This window comes from Chenopodium quinoa, unplaced genomic scaffold (genome assembly GCF_001683475.1).
Source record: "Chenopodium quinoa cultivar QQ74 unplaced genomic scaffold, ASM168347v1, whole genome shotgun sequence".
Lineage (NCBI taxonomy): Eukaryota > Viridiplantae > Streptophyta > Magnoliopsida > Caryophyllales > Amaranthaceae > Chenopodium > Chenopodium quinoa.
The window spans coordinates 1,922,994-1,948,945 of record NW_018742461.1 but is presented as its reverse complement, the minus strand read 5'-3'; the positions used below and the strand labels follow the sequence as shown (position 1 = coordinate 1,948,945).

At 40.8% G+C, this 25,952-nt stretch overlaps 2 protein-coding genes across 2 annotated transcripts; both read left to right on the top strand.

Moving 5' to 3' along the window:
* The first annotated feature begins 6,900 nt into the window (after positions 1-6,900).
* LOC110718645 (probable nitronate monooxygenase) lies at positions 6,901-12,475 on the top strand. The gene is given in 7 exon segments (XM_021897529.1): positions 6,901-7,442; positions 9,118-9,330; positions 10,695-10,790; positions 11,307-11,452; positions 11,724-11,796; positions 11,798-11,944; positions 12,118-12,475. Coding segments are annotated over 7 exon segments (999 nt in total). The 5' UTR covers positions 6,901-7,307; the 3' UTR covers positions 12,307-12,475.
* A 558-nt stretch (positions 12,476-13,033) lies between these two features.
* LOC110718644 (7-deoxyloganetin glucosyltransferase-like) lies at positions 13,034-25,927 on the top strand. The gene is made up of 2 exons (XM_021897528.1): positions 13,034-13,858; positions 24,735-25,927. Exons 1-2 carry the CDS (start codon positions 13,351-13,353, stop codon positions 25,679-25,681), a joined length of 1,455 nt encoding a protein of 484 aa, XP_021753220.1. The 5' UTR covers positions 13,034-13,350; the 3' UTR covers positions 25,682-25,927.
* Positions 25,928-25,952: the final 25 nt, after the last annotated feature.

The following is a 25,952-nucleotide window of genomic DNA, read 5'->3' as shown; positions in this document are numbered from 1 at the left end:
CGATATAATTTAAGCATAAGAATCTTAATTAGTTGAAGTAAACTCAAACAAATCAAATTTGATTAAAGAGTACTCCCTAATTGTTACGAGTATTTTGTCCCCAATACGCACACAACATAATTATTAAAAAAAAAATAAAAAAATAAAAAAAAAATAAAAAAATAAAATAAAAAACTCTACGATTTATTTTCAAGTGACTAACGTAGACACATCTTTACAAAAAAATAAAAAATAAAAAAAACAACGTAGATACATGTTACCAAGAATTCCAACTTAGCACTATTTTTCCAGTCTAGCCTATATTCCTATGTAACAAGAGTTCGCTTAAATGGTCTCAACTTAGCACATGTTCGAGCCTCACCATATACATTAATTTTTGTTGGGAGACTCATCCACCATAAGTTAGATGCGCGATTCATATCGAATCCGGATATAGTCAGAGCTTAGAGCTAAGTTTCCATGAATCGGATGGACATCCTAAAAAAAAAGTAGCTCATTTCACAAATTTAGTATTTTTGTTAATTAAATATGGCACATGTGATATACAATTATGAGCATTTACATGAAAAAGCGTGTCGTGTACCACAAATGCATCATATTGATACATTTATTTTTACTCGAGTATATAATATAGTCGCAATGGTACTCCATATAAGTTTTCAATTAAACTCATTCTTTCTGTATTGATTAAAATGTAATAAAAATATATTATATTATTACTTGATTTAAGCTTGTATTATATTTAATTTGGTCATTAGTTACTAGGCCTATGATGTTTATTTTAGTCACAAATTCACGATTCTTTCACATTTCTTTTTATGGAGTAGTGGTTTACAAAGGGTTTTCTATTCCAATTTCATTTTGTACGGAGTACTAATCATCATTCATTAATGAGGAAACCAACTTGACCTTATCTAACTAGATATGGACTACGTACACGATCCAAGAAATTATTGCCCATCAATATTTTGCATTAATCAATTCAATTATTCAAAGTGACAGGAAATTTTCATCTTCCTTTTTGGGTCCTGATGACTTGATTAAAAAAAAAAAAAAAAAGCCATTTGTTAGTACGTTACTTACACTGAGTAATGAGAAGATGGAATAAGAAGTTGATCCAAACAATTATCCAATGTATTTGATTAAGGAATTAAAAAATGTCACGTCGTCCTTTAAGTTTTGAAATATATGACTATTCATTAAGTTTTGAGGTTTGTAAATGATCTAACTCTGAATCAGACGCTCAATAGACACGAGCCGCTGTTTTTGAAGATAAAAGAATTGAATAGGACCTCTACCAAATTTGGATCGTACTCTAGTAATTGTTTGACAAATTAAATGACAAAGGACTAATTAAGGCATGCAGACGGCTAAAGACAAAGAAACTACTCAATAATTTCTTCTAATGAATTATAAAAGGAGTAGGGGTCCCTTCAAAGTATGTTCGTTTTGTCCTATCACAATCTGCTAGAAAAAATAAACCTTTAGGCATGCCCTACGCAAGGTCACATTGCTCGTGTTTAATGCATTTTGGCAACTTTCATGTCAAAATTACATGTATTCTCTCCTAAATTCATAAATTTCAAATTATATAATACTAATAATTCATTGAAGTTTTAATACGAATAATTCATTGTTGTTTTTAAAATTTCAATTTATTTCAACAATGTTAGATTACAAAGTGTTATAAAACAAAATTAGGGGTTGTTTTGTAGATAAAATAGATTAGAGAGTGACTCGACTTATTTTGTTATATTATTGTTAGGCTGTTAGCTAAGGGTAAGTTTATCCTCAGACCCACACTCATAATTCAGACTCTGTCACGTCAGCCTTTCATTAAGGTTAAATTATTTTTTAATTATTAGACTTATATCAGACTCTCTCTATTTTTAACACATTACCCCAAAACTCACTTCAGATTCACTATTTATATATTTATTTCTTTTATAAAAATCAACAACTTTTTTGCTGATGAGTTGGCAGCTCCTTATTGGCCAACAAAAAAATCAGATTGCATTTTGTAAGTGTGATTCATGTAATAGCTTCAAATGGTGCAAAGTTCAGATGCATGAAGAAGGTTAGAGCAGGGGAAGCTGATATGTAAGGGATGGCTCAGGACAAAGCAATTTGCATGAAGAATTGAAACAATTGAAGAATAAAATCAAGCAGCAGCAAAAAGTTCTCAATTGTATTATGAAATTAGGGGTACTGATGTGTGTAATAGTTGTGATTGTAATGATGAAGTGAACTATTGTAATTGCAATGAAATTTAATAAAGAGGGAAATTAAATCATATGCACATTTAAATACACTTTCATTTAAGCATAGTGTATAATAGCTTCCTGTTCAAATCATGTGCCCCAAAAATTGCTTCCTGTTTAAATAAGTTAACCCAAAAATTACAAGGATATGTAAAAAAAAAAAACTAGACAACATAGCACACACTACACTGTTAATGTTCAAAAAATACATGGATAAACTGGCTGTGCATTAAAAAGCCGAGTGGCAGTGCATGCATTCATGCTGCTCTCTTTGTTTTCTTCTTGGGTTGAGAGGAGGTGTTTGATGTGCTTGCTTCAGTTGCAGCGTTTCTTTCCTGAATGTTGCCACTTCCCACAACCACAAGTGTCAGTGTTCATCTTGATGGGAAAATGCACATGTTGGTCTCTCACCTCAAACTCATCACCACCACATGGGGTTGCATAGCACAACCTAGACTCATCTGATCTTATTTGCAAAATCTTGGCTGCATATTCAGTCAGCTCCATATCCCCCATGCCTATAGCTTTGTCAAACCTTGAGCCAATCCTCTTCATGCCCCACTTCCTTATAGCTATAAAACAACATGCACAAAAATTGTAAAACAAAAAGAATGCAGGGCACTTGTGTTGATGCAAGTAGTTACAACATTTAATGGGTGGCAGTGAATACCTTCAAGTAGTTTCGGAACAGGTAGATCTATGTAGGGCTTTGTGCATGAGTTGAAAGATTCTACAAAATTTGTTGTGTTATGATCACAACAGAGTGCAGGATAAAACTTATGTCTTGACCATAACTCAGTGCAGCTCTCTAAGTATTCAACAACCTTAGGATTGTACTCATGTATCTTCTGCATTGCTTTATTGAATACATACTCATTGTATGTATCAGCTGCTATTCCGAAAAGCTTATGAAAGGCTGAACCACTGAATCCATTGGTCTTGCAGTTCATGTACAAGTGATGGCAACATACTCTTCTAGTTGCTCTAGGGAATGTTTCATGAATTGTTGTGTCAACACCCTGCAAAGAAAATAGTTTAATGGCTGAGATTTAAAAAAACAAAATAGTAAATCACATGTAATAAACTAGTTTCCAGGTGGCTTACCTTCATTCTGTCGGAGATGAAGGTCCAATCATCTCTCCTTCACCCTTCCTTCTCAAAAAGGCATTTCAAATTCCTCAGAAAATAACCCCAGCTGTCAATACTCTCAGAACCAACCACTCCATAGGCAATGAGAAAAATCTCACTATTCCTATCAATCCCATAACTCCATAGGTCTTATCCATGGTTGAACTGCCATCAAGGTAATCCTCAAATTGCTTGTCAGGAATGTCATCATGAAGGCAATCTATTTCTATCTCATCCTCTATTAAGTCACCAAATCTGTCTCATCATCATCTTCTTCACTGCCAAATTGTATGTAATCATCATCTTCACTATCACTATCACTACCAGACTCATCAGACCTCTCCTCACTTAAATTAACAGTAGGTGCTCTGTTCCATTTCTATTTCTTTCTGATCTCCTTAAAGCAACACCTTACCCCTCAGCATTAACCTTTTTTGCAGCACTCTTTTTTGACCTAAATCCCTCAGATCTTGATCTACCTCCCTTTTTAGGTTTAGTAGGAGGTTGGGGTTGAGATGAAACTGGTGCTGTTTGTGGTTGAGGAGAAACTGGTGGTGAGACTGGTGTTGGTTCAGTAGAAGGTTGGGATGTTTGTGGTTGAGGAGAAGGTTGGGATGTTTGTGCATGGTTGAGGAGAAGGTAGGGATCTTTGAGTTGGCCTTTTTTTTGGTGTGCTTTTCCTTTTCCTAGGTGACATTTTCTTCCTAGAACATGTGGTTTTGGGCTGGTTCATAGGAGAAGTTGGTTGAGAGTGTTTAGGTGGAGTTAAGGGCTGAGTACTTCGTTCAGGCTCAGGCTGAGATGCTTCATGGAAAACCTCATCAGCTACTGGAGTGTGAAACACTCTTACATACTCAACATTTGAGTCATCAGCATTAACAATAATAGGAACCTCAACTGCAACTTTAAAACGTTGCTGTTCCATAAGCTCCCTCTCAGCATCCTCTTCTTTAGCCATCCTCTGGGCCTTTTCCTGATCCACTCTAGCCTTCTCAACCATTGCCTTAACCCTTTTTTCCCAACTTGCTTCAACATCCTTAAACACCAAACTAGGACTTTCCTTTTCCTCTAAGAATACTTCTATTGTTTCCCTATCCTCATTCCACTCCCACATTTTCAGCATATGACTATCCCCACATAACTCCAACTTTCTATTAGTTCTAGGTGGCTAAATAGACAAGCTAAAGTATTTAGGGAGGATCACATTTTGCTTGACAGAATCCTCAAACATGAACTCATACAGGTTTATTAGACTAGTTCTGTCAGTATCCTCAACCAATACATCATTCATATCAACACACATCATTCATATCAACAAACACATACCAAACTAAATATCATGATCAACTCGCAAAATTTCTTCAAGGACTCAAATATTGTGAAAAACGCAAACCCTAACATACCAATACACACATTGCCAAATTCATACCCACAAATGAGGTTTTTAACAATAATTCACAAAGGTCAAGTCAAATAAGCACATTAAACTGATCATTTGAGAAAACCCTAACCCTAACTCAATTTCCGCAAAAAAAAAAAAATCGGAATTAGTACGCGTAATGAAGATCAATAGAAAGATTATTACCTTGCGTGCTATCTCCAAAGCCTCAAAATTTTTTTCACCACTCGCGATTTCCTTCGACTTCTTCCACTACTTGTGACCGCTTTTTGGTTCGCCCAGATTCAACAACAGTTAAAGCTTGGATCTTGTTGCGCGTGTCGTTCAGCTGTTACAATACGCTTCTTCCTTGTTCATAGATTTGAAGGTTTGAATGATGGTGAAACCTCGAAGAATAGGAGATAGGTTGAGGAAGAACAATAAGAGAAGGGGGAAGTTTTTTTTTTTTTTTTTTTTTGAATTGAATAGGTCAAATCAGAGAGTCAATGTGCTTTATGGTGCCATTAAACACACTAAAGGGCAAAATAGTAATTTCGCAGTAATGGACAACTAACGTGCAGACCTCATTAATGGAACGAGGTGTCAATGCATTATTTGTCAGTGGCATTTGGTGAATTTTGAAAAGGTTGATAGCATTTGGTGAATTACTAAAGTGCTCAGTGACATTTGGTGAAATAGCCGCTCGTATTTTCTCTAATTGTAAAGAGATGAGGTAGCTACTAGCTTTGAATAGTTAAATAAAACAGGTTGGTGATTGGTGTCTAGGTTCTTTGATTTTACGGCGATTTCACCAAATGCCACTGAGCACTTTAATAATTCACCAAATGCCATCAAGGTTTTCAAAATTCACAAAATGCACCGAGTTTTAAAAAAATTCACCGAGTGCCATTAATGAATGACGGCCGTTAACTCCGTTAGTCATTAGGGTTTAATCATGACACATGTCATGATATGATTAGTTCAATTTTAAAAAAATCTTAAAATAACAAAAAAAAAAAAAAAGCCAGCCACCAGGGAGCCAGCTAGGCCAGCCTCCCCTGCCGCCGGGAAGGGGAAGGGGAAGGGGAAGGGGAGGGAGAAGCACAGCAAAGAGGAGAGCGAAAGTCCGCCAGCCTCCCAGCCATTCCCCTCCCCTTTTCGACTCCTGTAACCCCACCCAATACCCCATTCCCCTCCCTTTTTCGATTTCCGGCCATCCCACCCAAAACACCCTTTCCCTCCCCTTTTTGTTTCCGGTCACCCACCCACACAACCCGAAACCCCTTTTCGATTCGTGGGTGCTCGTTTTTTTGCTCGAATTCCGCTGGTTTTCTTTGCAATTTGTGTGTAATTTCTTCTTCTCATTGCAATGTAAGTATTTTCATTTATAATCCTTGCTTCATTGTCGAATTTCATGCAAATTAAATTTGTGAAAAATTCGAAAACCCCCTTTGAAAAATCGATTTGGGGCTTTCTCGTGTAATGTTTGTTTGATGAAATTGTTTGTCCCATGTTGTTGCATTCTTGATTGTGAGCATTTTGATAGTAATTTTGTAGAAAATGGTGAAGAAATGAGCATGTTGTGTTCTTGCCTTCGAGCTTGAATGTGGGTTTTAATGATGGTGGAAAGATGACGGAGAGGGAATGAGGAAGGGGTGGGGCGGCCGGCACGCCTGCCGGTGAGGGTGGTAGAAGGGGTGGTGGGTGGTGATTTGGTGGTTTTTTTTTCCAAAATATTTTGGTTTATTTTTTATTTTTAATCTTGTTTAATTTTTTTTTTAAAAAACAGATCAATCAGAAGGTGACACGTGGCAAGTGATGGGGTCAACTAACAGTCAACTAATGGACACTGACGGCCAACTAACGACTGTTAGTCATTAATGGCACTTGGTGAATTTTTTTAAAACTCGGTGGCATTTGGTGAATTTTGAAAACCTTGGGTGAATTATTAAAGTGCTCAGTGACATTTGGTGAAATAGCCGTAGTAATATTATTAGTAATTTGGTCATGATCATATGGTATTATTGTTAATAAGTGTTGAATGATATCATAATAACTAGATTATAAAGTCTAAATTTTCATTATTGGATAGCATATTGGGTACCCAATAACCGATCTGACAATTCAAGTACCCGAACTTATCAGTTCGGTTAATAGATATCATATTTAGTGTTATTGGTTATCGGATACCTGAACCCATAATGTTAACGGTACAGGTACTCGACCCATGCTCAGTATTGCTCACCCTAGTAGTGCTTCGGTGTTTCCTAATAAATTATTAAAAAAAAAAAAAGAAAAACGAACTTCGTAAAAAACAGGAAACAATGGAAAATTCTGAGCTTATCGCCCGCCATCTGCAAAAAAATGCAATTTACAAAATGGTTTTCTCTTTCCTTTGCTTACGTCCTCGCTTACACACACACATCTAATCTCTCTCATTCGATGCCCCAATTTCTGAATTTTTTTTATCATAAAATAAACCCCACCATTTTTATGGTGATAAAGAGGAAAACTTTCACAGAAGAAAGAGGTAAAAACAAATGGGGTGGAATGGAATTCTGGGTTTTGACTATGGAATTGTGCAGGCCCCACTTGGTCCCGACATTTCTGGTCCAGAACTTGTTGCTGCGGTTGCTAATGCTGGTGCAATTGGCCTTCTTCGAGCCCCTGATTGGGTTTGATTTCTTCCCATTTTTTTTCATTCAATTATTTAATTTATGACTGACTATTTGTTTCTGGTTTTTACACGGAATTAATCATAATCAGCGATTTGATGATCATACATAGTTCTTAATTTAACCATAAAAAACCCCCCAAAAAGAGGCAATTTATGGAGTTTATGTTGTACATAGTGATCATAATCAACTGTAATTTCTTTTTTACTTGATTTGACTGTTAAATTTTATTCTGGTGTGTGAGAAAAATCAGAAATTTGCTTTTGGGTATTTGTAGTTGATGTTGATTTATTAACTGTAAATCTCATGATTGATAGATAAATGGATGAATTTGTTTTATTTAACTGTTTTTCTCAATATAGATAGATGGATAGGAATCATAGGATGGATGCTTTGTTTGAAGTTTGATTTATGTAAATGATGTAAGTTAGTTTGTGATTGATTTAATTAAGATTGATTGGTTGGATGGATACATAGTTTGAAGTTGATCACTTTGCTCACCTTTCGCTTATTGGTGGTCATGTTAATTATTGCATTATGATGTTTATCTAAGGATGATAATGATGTGTGTTGTTGCATTATGTTGGGTGACTTGTTAGAGCTATAACAATGAAAGTGTATTAGGGAGTTTGAACATAAGATCCAATAATATGTATTGGGTAAGAGGAGACTAAGGCTTATCTGAACAACTAAAATTGAATTATTCAATTTGACCCACTTCCAAACTCACAGCTGCCTGATAAATTTGTATGGATTCGACTCCTTGAAATCCCGAAGTGAGTTTGAGCCTTTAGATGTAAAATTGTAAGCGATTTTCAATAATCAAGGACTAACCCTGAAGGTGAGAAGTTGATATGAATTATGAATTGATACCTTCATAGTTTTTTAAAAAAGTAATCATCAAATTTTATGAATTTGTATGACTACTATGTGTTTCCCAGTTCCCAGTTGTAAATTACAATCAGATTCCTTACCTTATAGGATGATAAGTCGGAGTGAAGCAAGAAAGCTGTGATCCTCATATTGGATATTTATTTGGGCTGGTGTGCAGGGGAGAGTAGTGCTTGAATTTTCGAAATATCTATGATAGATTGTAAGCTAGGTGAAGACAAAATGTTTTTGCTCATCTTCGTAGAGCTTCCAACTAGCATTATATTAAATTTGGTTCAAGCTGGGATCTTAAGTTTTAGCAACTTGTTATCTGGTTAGGGCAAGTCTATGTTTCCTTTAGATAGTTGCTATTCCAAGTTTCATTTTCATATTTGTATGTTTCTTTACCTCTATCATGTTGTATTTAAGCTGAGAATAATAAAAATGAGATTAGTCTGGCCTTCCCTTATTAGTATAGGCCATAATAAATTTTCTTGTTGACACCACCGTGGTGGATTTTCTCTATCAGTTTCAGTATGCTGATGTGTTTCCCAGAGATATAATAACCATGCTGACCACCTATGTTTAGAAAGATCATTTTGTTACAGAAACTCTGGAAAAAAAGGATTATTTTTTGTAGAGAGAAAGAGGATGATCAGTGGAATTTAAATAAACCATGTCCCCCCCCCCCCCCCCCCTTTATTTTTTCCTGATGTTAACTATAATGTTACATAGAAATAATAGTCATTACTCCATGCAGACTTAGTTGACACTCTTGACAGTTTAGTATGATCATTTTTGGCAGGAATGCCCAGATTATGTAAGGGGGATGATAAGGAAGACTCGGACCTTGACTGACAAACCCTTTGGCATTGGCGTTGTTTTGGCATTTCCTCATAAAGAAAATGTGAAAGCTATACTTGAGGAGAAAGTGGCTGTACTGCAATTATATTGGGGTGAAGTATCTGAAGAGCTTGTTCATAGAGCTCATGACGCTGGTGTCAAAGTTGTTCTCCAAGTAAGTTTAGATTTTTTTTTTTGCATATTTTGGTATGCAGAGTTGTTTTTGGCTATATCGTCATATATTTAAATTTATTGTGCTGATCCTCAAAAGCTATTGAAACACATATTAAAATTTATTGGATCAAGTAGTCAGTGAGAATAGATGCAAGTATTTTCCCTGGTGACCTATTGGTAGTCGATTTAGTACGACAATATCAATGTATAGTAGGCTTAGCTGCATCCTAATTATACCTAAAAAACATTGACTGTCTGAATTGCAATACCACCCAATACCGTTATCAGTGATAGGAACCTGATATGTCAGATGTGCACCAGTAGATCTTGGCTATGACTAAGGAAGTTACTCACAAGTCACAACCCATAATGGGGATGGATGGTCTTTGGGAGGTTTCATGGAGTTTTCTTCTAGTTTGCTCTTAGATATAAGGTTAGACCAATGTATTGACAGCCATTGGCAAGAGGAAATAATAAAGTTTATTACGGAGTATTTATTTAGATAGCCCCTCAGACGTATAAACATGAAGTCAAGGGTAGCCAACTCAGGTCGCCTGACTCTTCCCATCACCTGGTCCCCATTGCTTGCCAGGACTCTTGGAGGCCTTAATTAACTCTTTTGAGAGCTTAATATATACTGTTCAACCTCCTGCATGGGCTGTATTTAATTTTCTAAAATTTGTATGCTATGGTATATTGTTAGAAGGTCCTCGAAACACATAAACTAGTGATTCCTGTCTTGCCCAACGCTGGAGCTCTCAGATTGAAACATTTGGGTCGCTCATAGATTTCTTAGAGTTTGCTTTAGTGGTATGCAGGCGATGTTGCTATCAGCTCAATCAATACAGATTTCCTTTGTCATTCTAATTCTTTTGCTTTGTTTTCTATGTTTTTTTCTTGTTGTTGTGAAAACTAGCCTTGTGGATCTTTGCTGGTTTAGAAACATGGCTTCATCCATTGGGATTTGCTACATATGCGTTGTTTGAATTTATTTATGTGGAGGTACTTGCTGAGCTATGATCATGTGGTAGTGCAGTGATTTGATGAGTTAGTTAATTCAGCTGTCATACTCTGATTTTAGACTTTGGAGGTTCATGTCCTGAACTTCTGATCTGGTAAATTTTGCCACTTCCAAAGATCCGCAACTCTGAGATTTAACCTGTATAGTCCAAGTTCTGTAGCTCTAGGTTACAAGAGTCTTGTCTTGTGAATTATTTTCATGACAAAGATCACTGGGTATATTTTGCTCCCATAATTATGTCTTGGGTTTAACATGCCATCTGAACTCACTTTCGTAGACAGCTGGACTGGTAAATCCAGAGGATTTCTCTGATGATTGACTGTCGAGCTGCCTGTGTGAACAAGGTTGGGAGTATTGAAGCAGCAGAAAAGGCCATTGATGTTGGAGTAGATGCAATCATTGTACAAGGACGTGAAGCAGGTGGGCATGTGATAGATCAGGTAACTACACGTGCTTTGAATTTTAGTTGCTTGTTTGATTGAAGGTCAATTAAAATAGTGCCTCTGTCATTATAGATGAGGTTATGTATTTCACTTCCCAGTTCCCATATCCTGTTCAAGGTGAGGATTTTTAGAGGCATTGGGGAAACATTGATTTCAAATTGTCATTGTAGTTTTTGGCCCTTGTATTGTAGAAAATTGTTTGTGTGACCATTTCTGAGTTCTGACCTCTGTTTTTGCTCATGGTAGAAAAGGAAGCAATATAACATGTCTTATTATTTGCTTGCCTTTAGCATTTCTATTACCGTCTTGTCTTACAGATGATGTTTAGAAGTGGAAATAATTAACAGTTTGTGAACATTTATAATGGTTTAATGCTATACATGTTGTTGACTCCTTCATACGTTCCAACTTTCATGTTGATGCTGTTGTACTCTCCCATGCATCCCATATTAATTATCTGATTCTTTCTACGTCTAGTTTTCAGCAAACTCTTCTTTTCCATTTTTTTTACAGGAAGGGTTAATTGCTTTGGTGCCTAGAGTAGTTGACCTGATCGGGGAACGAGATATTTCGGTAATTGCTGCAGGTGGCATTGTGGATGCGCGTGGTTATGTTGCTGCTTTGGCCCTTGGGGCACGAGGTGTTGCCCTTGGCACTAGGTATGAAATAACTGGTATTTTTTCGTGAAGCAGAAAGGCTTACTATTAAGGAGTCTAATGGGTTTCAGAAGTACTAATACTTCAAACTTAGTTCACCGAACTAGTCAGTGAATATTAATGGAAATTTTTCAGATTGCAAGTACGGATTATCATTGAACACTATATGTGAACTGGTTGATTGTATAAACAATGTTATCGCCTCCTGAAAGCTTATGTTCTTTATCATTTTTTTATCATGTCTGATGAGGCTAATATCATCTGCATGGTATAGGTTTCTCGCAACTGAAGAAAGTTATGCTCATCCTGTGTACAAGAGGAAGTTAATTGAATGTTCCAAAACTGAGGTATACTAATGTATTTGGTCGTGCAAGATGGCCTGGAGCACCACAACGCGTCTTATTAACTCCATTCTTTAGTGACTGGAGATCTCTTCCTGAGAATGAAGATGAGACAAACCAGCCTGTCATTGGGCGCTCAACAATTCATGGAGTGGTAATAATATTTCCCACCTCCCTCACTAGTCACTCCTGCAATTGCTATTAGGAAGTGTGAAAAGGAAAGAAGGAATTTAGCTTAATACAAAGGGATTTTGCTTCAGCTGACATGTAACACTCTGAGCTACTATCGAGTTCTTCTAAGTTGACAGGTTCCCTTGCCATTTGCAGGAAAAGGAGGTAAGGCGTTTTGCAGGAACTGTGCCTAACAAAACAACGACAGGTGATATCGAGAGTATGGGGATGTATGCAGGGCAAGGTGTCGGCCTCATCAAGGAAATTCTACCTGCTGGGGAAGTTGTGAAGAAGATTGTTGAAGAAGCTCAGTTGTTGATACAACAGAAGTTTAAGGATGTTTGAGTTTCAAGTGGGAGAAAGAAAAGGTGAGGGGTTAAGCAGATGTTTGTCTGACTGTCTGACTGATGAGGTTAGAAATCTCAAACTTCAGGCTGTATTGAGTAGGAATTGAATAAACTTGTTTTTTTAAGTCTTAGGAATTGGAGAAATGGTATCATCTGTTATTCTTGTCCTTTGTTTTTTACTCTCTTATTCTCTATCAATCTCTAATCTCCACTAAATTTTTCTAAATTAGAAAACAGGCTGTTAAGATAAGCTAGGAAAAGTCAAGAAAATACTGCTAAAAGCCTCAAATCCCGTCAAATCTACTCCAAACCAGAACGGATTGAAGTGTAATTAAATTTTAGAAAAAAGGGTTTTAAAGAAAGTCCTTTAACTCGAATACTGTAATTGTAAAGCTCAGCACAACGTTTGGCTCCTTCTCTGTTTATAAGGTGACTTGTTATATGATTTGTTAATGCCATTATGAGTTACGGAGTACTCCGTCCTTATAATATTATTATTAGAATAAATTCTTATTTATTAATTGGTAGCTTTATTTGTTGAATTGTCCATGAGTGACTGCACCTAGATAGACCTACAGTATATATAAGTAACGCCAATATGAATAAAATACCTAACATCTTACCGCGTATTTATTAATACACGATCCTCACTCTCACTCTCACTCTCACGGCCATATATTGAGTGAAACTAGTCTCACACTCTCACTCTCACTCTCACGGCCATATATTGAGTGAAACTAGTCTCACACTCTCACCAACATGTACACACTTCAATTATTTGGCTCTCACAATAAAGTGTAACTATAGGCAAATTGCACGTTTTTTATTAAATAGTATTAATTCTTATATGCTCCGTACCCTTTTTTTATTTTTTATTTTTTTATTATTTTTTTGGTTTTTTCTAGACGAATTATGTATCTAGAGTATACTAATAATATATAGGTCCTTACAATAACCCTATATAGACGTTGCAACTTGCAAGTCGCTATAAAATCCTAAGCCGATAGCTAAACATTAACAAAAGCTAGCCAGAGAAAAAACAATGAGTATAAGAGGGCATGCAATATGTGTTCCTTACCCAGCACAAGGCCACATTACTCCTATGCTTCAATTTGCCATGCTACTCCACTCCAATAGCTTTCATATCACCTTTGTTAATACCATCTACAACCACAATCGCTTCCTCCACTCCTGTGGTCCTCATTCCCTAGACGGCCTTCCTAATTTCCGTTTTGAGTCCATCCCGGATGGCCTCTCTCCGCCTACTCGATCTGAAGGCAGCGTGGAGGCCACCCAGGATATCCCCGAGCTATGTAAGTCCACTAGTAAGACTTGCCTCGGCCCATTCCGAGACCTTATTACAAAACTCAATAAGGAAGGCGGTCCATGTGTGACTTGCATCGTGGCTGATGGTTGTATGTCCTTCACAATGAAGGCTGCTGAGGCGTTTGGGATTCCAGAAATAGCGTTTTGGACAACTAGCGGTTGTGGGTACTTGGCCTACGTCCACTATCGGACATTAGCTGATAGAGGATTGACTCCTTTGAAAGGTACATTACACGCTTGCATATACTGTATTATTGTTATTAAGTATTTTATATCATAACAAGTACATTATACTAATTATTGGTAGGCCTAGTTGCCTCAAAATTTTAGACCACACTATAAAATCGAGATTCAGAAAGGAAAGATCTCCATTAATTACAAGGTAGATAGGAATTATGACATTTAAGGCATTAACCAATTCAATTCTAGAGTTAGGTTTTGGTTTATTTTTAAATTAAATTTAAATCGAAAATATTCAATTCTCCATTGTTTTATGGAGTATGTAATTTAAACTATAGTCAATAATTTACTACGAGCAGTAATTTGTTGAAAAATACCTTTTTAAAATATACATGTAAAACTAATACTTAAACCGATTGCTAGCTACTTCACTACATGTCAAAATTACTATTGAAAATATCTTCAAAAGAAAACTATGACCTTAAACATATTTTTTGTTTGATCATAGAAATTTATATTAAATAAGGTTTTACAATTTTGTTTTTCTCTCATAAAATTGTACCTATTATATTCAGATGGAGTAATGTTTGGTCACTAATTAAACACCTCATGACCATATATATTATTAAACGTGAGAAATAAATTAAAGTTGATGTCCCTGGCCCAAGCCATCCAACATTCCAACCAATCAAATTAAAGATTGCAAACTGCTTACTAGTGTCTATTAGATGCACAATTAATACTCAATATTGCATAATTTTATACGAAAAGATTATGAAAGCAATGATTGAAATAATTAAGGATCCTTTTCAAATAATTAAATTGATATACGTTCTAATAATTGCTTGGTTTATATTTCAAACTGTTTGGGTCCAATTTAGTCAAAATTGGGCCTGAGCACTAAATGATCCAATTAAAAGCCCAAGGTCAAGGTTCAACTCTCCAATTGCTCAAAAGTCAAAAGTCAGCCCACAAAGTAAGCCAATTGGGCTAAAGCCCAACCTCTCCAAGTATGATGAGGTATAAAAGCCCTCATATTAACACATTCAAGGGGAGATCAGATACATTATGACATATGATCATTGATATTCCAATTCATATGCTCATTCTTGCATTGAGAAATACTCCACAAAAGCCTCAAGCTACAAACTCTCTTGCATAGTGTCTTCCTTTTTACACATTGTACTGACTTTAGCATCGGAGGGGCCTTCCTCGGAAACACCCCCGAGGCTAGTTTACGTGTGTTCACTGTGCAGGAAACCTTCGGCCCAACACAGCTTGGATCGAATCCAGTCTTCTCCATTTCAGTGGACCTTCGGCAAGGTCCCATTGTTTTCAACCGAAACAATTTGGCGCCGTCTGTGGGGAAGACTTTCAAAAATCTTTAAGCCAAATTCCTAACCAAGATCATCTTGCAATTATCTTAGCAGCCATGGCTAAGAACCGCAAGAGCAAAAGCCTCCGTCAAGGAGCGGGCGAAAAGCCTAAAACCCCTACACCATCGCCCTCGCCGGACCGGAACTCTCCCAAGGGTGCCGGCTCGGGGGGAGGATCACACAAGGAGGATTCCCTATCTCCTATAATGCATGACTCCCAATATAGGCCGGACCACTCTCGGTCTAGCAGGGGTCAGTCTGATCATAGGACATATTCGGTGTCCCGAAGCCAACCATCGGCTGCACGGCCTCATGCCCACACTCGGCCGGGGACCCCTTTGACGGGGCCCAGTTCGGAAGAGGTGGCAAGAGCGCTGGCAGTACTCATGGAGGCAATGAGGGCACAGAATATGCCACCGCCTCGTGATCGAACTCCTCCGCATACCCGGCATCAGCGGAGGAAGTTAGACCATGACGGTGGGAAGCTTCCTTCCTTCCGGGAACTGGAAGAGTGGGAGGAGGATTCTTGGAAAAATGAAAAACAGAGGAAGAAGAACTCTCAATTATTTAAAGGATCCTCATCCTCAAGACCAGCAGCGCATAAGAGCGGCAGCTCAGCTTCTCGGCCAGAATCTACTCGCCGGGAACCCGAGACTGCTCGCAGAAGCGTCCTTGACCGACTCGGCGGCCAGGAACCGAGCGTGCGTAGTCGCCTCTCGTTCCCTGCAGCCGAGGCCCAGACTTCCCAGCCAGGGACGAAAACCACTCCTACCTCTCTAAGAGGGCGGAGCGCGGTCCCTTCGGCCAGGAACAAGGGCAAGGCCATTATGCTTCCCGCTAGTTCACCATTCGAGCAATGGATACTGGAAGAGCGCGTACCCACGGTTAAAATACCGTCGCATATCACATATGACGGGACCACGGATCCGAAGGACCACGTGGCCTCGTATGAGACTCATATGCATCTTTGCCCCAGATCCGAGGCGACTTGGTGCAAATATTTCCCAACCACTCTCAAGGGGGTCGCGCAAGCGTGGATCTCCAAGGGAGTAAGGCAAGGCTCCATAACAGGTTGGGATGATCTGTCCTCCAAGTTCAGGAGCAAGTTTTCCACGGCAAACCGCCGAGAAAAGACTACCGCAGAGCTCATGGGTCTGCAACAGGGGGAAACCGAAAGCCTCCGAGACTACCTGACCCGTTTCAGTAACGAGTCATCAAGCGTCTCTCAGCTGGACCAGGGGCTAGCTGTTTTTGCAATGCAGAATGGCCTTCAGCCAGGAAAATTCCTAGACTTCATGGTCATGCATACCCCGCAGACCTTGGAGGAAGCTCTTAGTGCTTCGGATAAGTTCATCCGAGCCGAAGAATGGAATAAAGCAAAAACCCAACCTCAATCCGGGGGAGGGAAACAGAGGCAAATACCCTTGTCTGAAGGCCAAGGCCATAAGGCAAAGGGAAAATCAAAGGCCTCGGAGCCATCTTCGGCCAGCGACCTAAAGAAGGACAGGTTTGCCTCATACACAGGCAGATACGAGTCCTACACTCCGCTCTCTCTTCCACGCGCCAAAATTTACAGTGTGACGAAGGAGGAGCAGAGTTACCGAAAGCCGAGACCACTCCCAGAGTGGTATCAGCGAAAAAATAAAAATCAGTGGTGTGAGTTCCACGAGTCTTCGGGCCACAACACTGAAGAGTGTATCCAGCTGAAGGACCAGATAGAGGACATGGTCCGGAAGGGATACTTGAAAAAATACATCGCGGATCACCGCGAGAAAAAAGAATCCGAGAGGCTAGCAAAGGACCCTCGGCAGGACCTTGATTTCCCCCGGAAAAACAGTAAAAAACCGGAGGGGAAATTCCCTCCGATCAATGTTATCTCGGGAGGAATATACTCTCGGAGGGAGCACAAGCGTCACCTTAGAGCTTTGACTCACCAGGTGAACAACGCTGACATTCAATCTCCCCAGTCGCCGGTGCCGAACATGACGTTCACAGCCGCCGACTGCCGGGGGATTACGTTCCCTCACGAGGATCCGTTGGTGATCATCGCCACGGTGGCCAACCACGACGTCAGTAAGGTCCTTGTTGACGGTGGCAGCGGAGCAAACATTCTGTTCCGAAAGGCCTACAACCAAATTAAGCTGAAGCCCAAGCACCTTACGCCGGTACCCTATCCGGTATCCGGGTTCAATGGGGCTTCAACTTATCCAGATGGGAAGGTGACACTTCCTGTCACCATCGGTTGCGATGAGGCAGCCCGGAACGTCATGATTGAGTTTTTGGTCATCGACGCTCCTTCAGTGTACAACGTGATTTTGGGGAGACCCATAATTCACGAGATCCAAGGGGTCGTCTCAACTTATCATCAGCTGATGATTTATGTCTCAGACGCCGGCTTCCCCGAAAGGATACAGGGCAACCAAAAGGACGCCCGAAGGTGCAATTACCTCAAGCCATCCAGTAGTCGCCCAAATGACGACAATGATGAGAAAGAAAAAGAAAGAGAGCCAAGCACAAAAAAGCCGAAAGGCCTAAGTGCTTCGGCCCAAGGATCCGTGCCCAGAGAAAAAGGTCCCGAAAGGGAAAAGGTTGACTCTTCATCTGAGCCGAAAGACTCAGAGAGCCAGCCGAAGAACACAAAGACTGGGACACCTGCTGACATTGGCAGCAGACCAGATTCTGAAGAGTCCAGTCCATCGGCAATGGACATGGACCAACAGACTGAAACAGCAGAGTTGGCCGAAGGAGATGCTGAGAAATGTGTAACAATCGGGATGGACCTTGATCCTAACACCCGTTGTGAACTTATTCAGCTCCTGCGGGATAACAGAGATGTGTTTGCTTTCTCGGCAGCTGATATGCCCGGGATAAGTTCAGACCTCATCTCCCATAACCGAAGGGTCCATGCAAGGCCTCTCAAAATTGGGGATCTTGTCCTTCGGAATGCTGCTGCAGTTCAGAAAGGCCGAATCCATGGGAAGCTCTCAGCTACATGGGAGGGACCTTATGAAATTTATGATGAGCTTCAGCCAGGGACATACCGACTTCGGCAGTTGGATGGAACTGAGTTGAAGAATCACTGGAATGCTGATGTACTGAAAAAATACCATGTGTAAACCCTTCGGGGCAGAACAATCTTTGTAAGTACATTTTGAACTAATGACAGGCCTTGGAGCCGCCATTTATATAAAATTTACAACTTTTTATCCTTTCAAAATTTTCTTTGTTCTATCTACTCTTTGAGGGTTTTTTATTCAGCCTCGTCTGAAGCCTTCGCCTTCGGGTAACTGGGTTTCAGATTGCTGACAAAACCTGTCTTTTTAAAGAACACCGGTCTTTCAGCTGAAGTCAAACTTCAGTAAGACTTGTTCTCCAAAGACATGAGTCCATGGACAATTCTGGGATATTGCCTTAACTGAGCCTTGTATCCCAGAGAGCCATTATCCGAAACATTGCCTTAAGTTGGCCCTGTGTTTCGGGTATCCATTTTTCAAAGATAGACAGAAAATCAAGGATAACAGCAACAGTTGAAAATTTTTAAATTAGCCTCGTCTGAAACCTTCGCCTTCGGGTAACTGGGTTTCAGATGGCTTACAAAACTCAGTCTTTTTAAAGAACACTGGTCTTTCAGCTGAAGTCAAACTTCAGTAAGACTTGTTCTCCAAAGACATGAGTCCATGGACAATTCTGGGATATTGCCTTAACTGAGCCTTGTATCCCAGAGAGCCATTATCCGAAACATTGCCTTAAGTTGGCCCTGTGTTTCGGGTATCCATTTTTCAAAGATAGACAGAAAATCAAGGATAACAGCAACAGTTGAAAATTTTTAAATCAGCCTCGTCTGAAACCTTCGCCTTCGGGTAACTGGGTTTCAGATGGCTTACAAAACTCAGTCTTTTTAAAGAACACTGGTCTTTCAGCTGAAGTCAAACTTCAGTAAGACTTGTTCTCCAAAGACATGAGTCCATGGACAATTCTGGGATATTGCCTTAACTGAGCCTTGTATCCCAGAGAGCCATTATCCGAAACATTGCCTTAAGTTGGCCCTGTGTTTCGGGTATCCATTTTTCAAAGATAGACAGAAAATCAAGGATAACAGCCTTTTTAAATCAGCCTCGTCTGAAACCTTCGCCTTCGGGTAACTGGGTTTCAGATGGCTTACAAAACTCAGTCTTTTTAAAGAACACTGGTCTTTCAGCTGAAATCAAACATCAGTAAGACCTGTTCTCCAAAGACATGAGTCCATGGACAATTCTGGGATATTGCCTTAACTGAGCCTTGTATCCCAGAGAGCCATTATCCGAAACATTGCCTTAAGTTGGCCCTGTGTTTCGGATATGCGTCTTCTTTAAGAACGCTGGTCTTTCAGCTGAAGTCAAATTTCAGTAAGACTTGTTCTAAAGAGGTTAGTCCCAGAAAGCTAATATCCCAAGCATTGCCTTCAGTTGGCCCTGTGTTTCGGATATCCAACTTTCAGACAGTCAATCTTCAGTAAGACTTGTATCCCAGAAGCATTGCCTTCAGTTGGCCCTGTGTTTCGGATATCCATTTTGAAGAAGTTCAGAAATTGCTTATTCAACTAAAGTCATACTTCAATTTCTGTGGGGGCAAGAAGCACGCAGTGCAGCTATGTTCGGCAGAGTTGAAGAAAAGAAACAGTAAAGCATTCAAAAATAAAGCAACTGAAGAAAAAAATTGAGCTACAAGTTGAATAATTCAGTATCGGCAGCCGCCCACAAGCGGAAAATAACAGCTGCCGAAATACGTACATAAGCAAAAAAATAAAACTGCTGTACGACAAGGCAAGCTGAAGCAAAAAACAAGGCAAAAAACTCAGAAAGCGGCAAGTCTAAAGTTAAGCACATGATGAACCGCAAGATTCTGAAGACGACTGCCCGAGTTCCTATGCTTCAGCCGGCGGATCAGACTGATCAGCGTTGAGTCCCATGGTGGCCTCAGCCCCAGCAGCAGAAGAGGCGGGCTTTGCACTTTGCCGAGCCTCCCTTTCCCTCTGCTCAGCTTCCAACTCCAGTCTTTCAGCTTCCTCTTCGGCTTCCTCAGCCTTAAGAATTTCAGCTTCAGCTGGAGTTGCATACTTCATGTGAGGGTCTTCGGGATTCTGGACCCACTCAGCACATTTAGACCAGTCCAGTTTCGGCTCAGCATGAAGGCAGACTCTTCGGCATACTCGGAATCCGTTTCTGAAACCCATCTCATATTCCTCTTGGGTATAGACACGGACTTTGAGTAAAGCCTCAGCATCAGCCAGCTTCTTCTGGGTCTCCTCCAAGTCTTCCTTGGATTTCTTCAGCTCATCAGCGACTTGGGAGGAGGAGCCTTTCAGCTCATTCAGCTCTTGCTGAATTTGGGAAGCCTTTGTCTGAGCCTGGGCCACTTCAACTTTCTGGATCAGCAGTTGATCCTCAGCCTTTTGGAACTTAGCTCTTTGAGCTCCAGCAGCAGCAGCAGCCTCTGAGAGTTGGACGTCTTTGGCCAGGAGCAACTCTTCAGCAGCCATTCGGCTGGCTTCAAGAGCCTCTAGACGCTGCTGTACTTCAGCTTGTGCAGCAGTTCCTTCTTGAATTCGGCTCTCAATAGCAGCCTTGAATTTGGAGACGTCCACTCCCATATGCTCCTGGAGGAATTTTTCCCCTTCCATCAGTGGGGGAAAAACCTCCATCTCCATAGCATCGCAGAAGGTTTTCAGAGCTTCGGCAGCTTTTTTACCGTACTCCTCAACCTCCTGCTGCTTCTCTTCAGCTGCTGCTTGCTTCAGCTTAGCAAGCTTAACTTCCTCTTCAGCCACCTTCCTTTCGTGCACAGCAGCGTCTACCCTATCTTGTAGGGTATCAATCAGCTCTACAGTGAGAGTCTGATTGTGCACGAACTGAAAACAGGAAGACAAAAAAAAAATAAGTAATAAGAAAAAAATAGAGCTGAATTTCGGAGGAAATGAAGGAAAATTACCTGCATCATCAGCAGTTGGTTAGACCTGGCTGGGTCAGGAACTGATCTACTGGATTCGCCCATCCCAGCAGTGGCCTTCAGCGACCAGATCCTTGCCCTGTCTACTTCGGACATGCCAGCAAAATTGCCGAAGTAGGCTGCAGCTCCTTCTCGGTTTTGACCCCATATGAGGTCCCAGATGTGATCTGGGATTGGAATTCGGGGGGCCGAGAAACCCATTTCTCCAGAATGCAGAGTCTGGAAAGAAGGGAAGGACGACGATGGAGCTTGATTAGCCTTGGTTGTCTCAGCATCGTCCTTCTCAGAGGAGTCAAGTACTATGACCTCCTCTTCTTCAGGGGTGAGGACGAAAGCCTCAACCTCTCTTGCGATATCTGCCGTGAAGCCTTCAGCACTTGACATCACGGCATCTTTATTTTCGTGCTCAGCAGCACTCTCCTTGATTTCTTCTTGGACCCCTCCCTTAGGTTCGGGAGTTCTCTGATCCACCTCCATCTCAGGAGGTGGCGGAGGGGTCTTTTGAGGAGATTGGGGTGTTGGCTGGGGAACCCTCGGCGATCCATTGCCTTCCTCAGGTTCCCTTATTGCGACGCCGATGGTCATCGGCCTCTGCTGAAAATCATGAGGGCCGATGATGGCCATCCTTCGGCGCCTTTTCAGAAGGGGCTGCTCGTCCATATCTGAGTCTGAAGACTCTTGTATTTGATCTTCGGGACGAACAGGAGCTTTGCCTTCTCTGTGTCTGTTACTCTCTTCAGACTGTAACAGACAGGGGGGAAGAAGAGTGTGAAGAAAAAAAAAAAAAAAAAAAAAAAAAAAAAGTTGTCTGAAAACTCACCGAGGTTTTCAGCAAAGCCTCGTCTTCTTCAGCTGCTCTAGCTGCAGCTTCGGCTTCAGCAGCTCTGGAGGACCCTTCTCCTCCTTCACAAGCCTCAAGTACCCGTGCAACCTCTTCGGCTGTGCGGGCAGCTTCAGCTTCTTCGTTCAGCAGCTGAAACCAAGGGTCTCTCTTCTTCCACCAAGGCTTCTGCCTCTGATACAGAGCAACAGCCTCAATTTGGAAGTGGGAAGAGTCCAGATGAACTTCCCTATGCCTCGGCTCAGTGATAGACGGGGCCCGTTCAGTTACAACTCGCTCTCGGTTAACACCAAGACGAGCGTAGTTAATACCAACGTTGGTCTCGTCCCGCTCTGAAAAAAGGAAAGGGAAAAAGTTTAGCTCAGATATGTTGGCACAGCATAAAAAAGCAAAGCGAGAGAAGAAAAAGAGGTAGTTAAAAGCCTCGGCCCCAGCCGAAGAAGCTTACCATCCTTAAACTTTCGGCTGAGGCCAACAGCTGCTAGCATATTCTCTTGGAAAACGTAATGCGTATCGGGGAGCCAAGTCTCCGGGATATGCTGCATTCGACCACTCCCCCCCGGGTTCGGCAGCTTGCCGAAGATATGTTGCTGATCCAGGTTCGGATCCGCCCCGTTATCTGCGGGGGGACCTAGACTTCCCATTTCGGGATCAGGCTCAGCTAAGTACCGGGGAGCGCTGAAGACGCAAGGGTGGCCCGGATCTATGGGTGCCCTAACCCAAATCCATTGACCTCTCCAGTCCTTGTCTGAAGAGTCATTTGGCCACATGGTCAAGTATTGGGGCCGGGACTCAATCCGATACCACCCAGAACCATGGCTTCCGTGCCCACTCTGAATATTTGGCACTAGCCGATGGAGCTTTCTGAAGCAGTGCAGGTTCGGCACGTATTTGAAGAACTTGCAGACCCATAAGTATGTCATCACCCTTCGGATGCTGGTGGGGGTTAGCTGACATAGGGAAATGTTGTAATGGATCAGCAAGTCTCGGACGAAAACGTCCAAAGGGAACCTCAGCCCATACTGAAGCTGTCTCGTGTACACCCCCACATACCCCGGGGGTGGACGATGGATTCTATCGGATGCTGAGGGCATTCGGCACCAATATCCATCAGCTTCAAAAATGCCGTAGTGCAACTCAATTTGCTCAGCAAATCGATATTGATCGGCGTTCTCTACCCACCATGAGTAGGGGCGGTTCTTTATCATGGCCGAAGCGACTTCGGCATTCTCCCACTCTGAAAACCCAGGGAGGATATCCCAAAGGACAGCGGGAATTTCATCGTCCAGTCCAGAAGCACTCGGCTCATCCGTTCTTTGAGGAGGAGCCGAGGAAAGGGGAGTCGCCCTAATCCCTTCAGCAGGGTCAGACTCCGGCCTTTGACCATTCCAGGTCCCAATCCTATTCCTAGGATCGGGAATCGGCCTTGCTCTTCTTGGAGCACGGGCTCTACCTCTAACTCCTCTTGCCATGGATTATTTCGAAGAGAAAAGTCGAAAGAAAAGGGGAAGGAGTTCGAATTCGAAGAAAAATAAACTGAAATCAAAGGAATTTACCTTAATCTGAAGCGAAAGTTGCCGATTTACGAGTTCGTAGTGGCAAGTCTCAGTTTCTAAGCTCAATGCTCGGGGGAATTTGCGAAGTTTTGATGCGGGTTCTTGGTTTCTCTCTCGAAGAATTCTGGGTTTGTGTTGGTGAATAAGTGAGGAGAATGACGCGCCTCTGTTTATATCTCCAGGTACGGGATACGAAGAGTCTGTGCTTTAATTTCTCTTAAGTACCCACTAAGTAACCATTAAACACATGTCTTGTGATTAAACCGCCCATTATCCGTCCAACTTCCGCAAATCATTAACCGTTGTTATCTCATTAATTACGGTTTAAATTCAAATTTTTGGATCAATTAAATCATTTACTTCCCTCCTTTTCTGAGTTAAATCAAACCCGACCCGTCATTCTTCCAAATCGGGTCTGGGGGGCAAGTTGTTTGGGTCCAATTTAGTCAAAATTGGGCCTGAGCACTAAATGATCCAATTAAAAGCCCAAGGTCAAGGTTCAACTCTCCAATTGCTCAAAAGTCAAAAGTCAGCCCACAAAGTAAGCCAATTGGGCTAAAGCCCAACCTCTCCAAGTATGATGAGGTATAAAAGCCCTCATATTAACACATTCAAGGGGAGATCAGATACATTATGACATATGATCATTGATATTCCAATTCGTATGCTCATTCTTGCATTCAGAAATATTCCACAAAAGCCTCAAGCTACAAACTCTCTTGCATAGTGTCTTCCTTTTACACATTATACTGACTTTAGCATCGGAGGGGCCTTCCTCGGAAACACCCCCGAGGCTAGTTTACGTGTGTTCACTGTGCAGGAAACCTTCGGCCCAACACAACTTGGATCGAATCCAGTCTTCTCCATTTCAACGGACCTTCGGCAAGGTCCCATTGTTTTCAACCGAAACACAAACTTTGTGAGTAGTATAGTCCTATACATATTAATTAGGAGTACCATTCTTGACTTAGCTCCATGAATTGTTATACTGTCTAGAAAAATTAAAGTTAATTGACGACGTAATATGATATGATCATCATTAATAAAAAGCAAGGTCCAAGTTAATTAGAAATGAGTATTTCATGAAGGTTTTTCTAGAATTAATATTCGACGGTTACATATAACCACCTAATGAATATTCTATGGTTTCGCCACTGATTAGATGAACGTTGCATAACGAATGGGTACTTGGACACTAAAGTAGAGATACCGGGAATGAAGAGCATTCGATTAAAAGACTTACCAAGCTTCATTAGAACAACCGATCCAGATGATATTATGTTCAATTTCTTTGTTAATTCTGTGGAAGAATCTTCTAAGGCTTCGGCGATAATCATAAACACCTTCGATTCCTTAGAACAAGAAGTCTTGGATTCTCTACGTTCCATGCAACACTTACCTCCAATTTATTCAATTGGCCCTCTTGAACTCCTCATTGATCAAATAATTCCCAAACACGACGCAATAAGATCGATCAGTTCAAGCCTATGGAAAGAAGAACTCGGGTGCATTGAATGGTTGAACAAGAAAGAGGCTAATTCAGTTGTGTATGTCAACTTTGGAAGCATTGCTAAAATGACACAAAACCAACTAACAGAATTTGCATGGGGGTTAGCAAATAGCAAGAAGCAATTTCTTTGGATTATAAGGCCGGATATTGTTGTAGATGAGAATAGCCCAACATTACCTCAAGATTTTGTGGTTGAAACTAAGGAAAGAGGTATGTTAGCTAGTTGGTGCTCTCAAAAGGAAGTTCTTAAGCACAAGGCGGTTGGAGGATTTTTGACTCATAGTGGGTGGAACTCGACTCTTGAGACTATTTGCGGAGCTGTGCCCCTGATAAGTTGGCCTTTTTTCGCGGAGCAACAGACTAATTGTCGATATAGTTGTGTCGAGTGGAAGATAGGGATGGAGATAGGGAGTGAAGCAAAGAGAGACGAGATCCAAAAGGTGGTGACGGAATTGATGGAGGGAAAGAAGGGTAAGGAGATGAAAAAGAGGGCAATGGAGTGGAAGAAAAAGGCTGAAGAGGCTGTTAATAAGCCTAGCGGTTCCTCATACAAGAACTTGGGCAGGATAATAGAGGATGTGCTTTTGCCACAAAATTAGATGGTTAAAGCTATAAAATTTCCTTTCATGTGTTGCAATAGAATTTGATGCATTGTTTACACAATAAAAGTCGGTTGTTTGGAAATAAGCTATGGTAATATTAGAGGCTTATTTTTTTTTTAACTTGGAGGCTTCTATATTCTAATCCTTGTATAATTCAATTGTGCCCTACTACTCAATTCAAAATGTTTGAATAAATCAAAATCAAAATCAACTATTGTTGTACTTGATCAAAAAAGCATTACCTAATTATGGCTCGAACACAAGTTGA

What these genes read in the sequence shown, in the direction of transcription:
- LOC110718644 (XM_021897528.1), top strand. Translation starts at nt 13,351, where the DNA reads ATGAGTATAAGAGGGCATGCAATATGTGTTCCTTACCCAGCACAAGGC. An exon ending in AGGATTGACTCCTTTGAAAG is followed by an intron (nt 13,859 to 24,734) that starts GTACATTACACG and finishes GCCACTGATTAG; the next exon opens with ATGAACGTTGCATAACGAAT.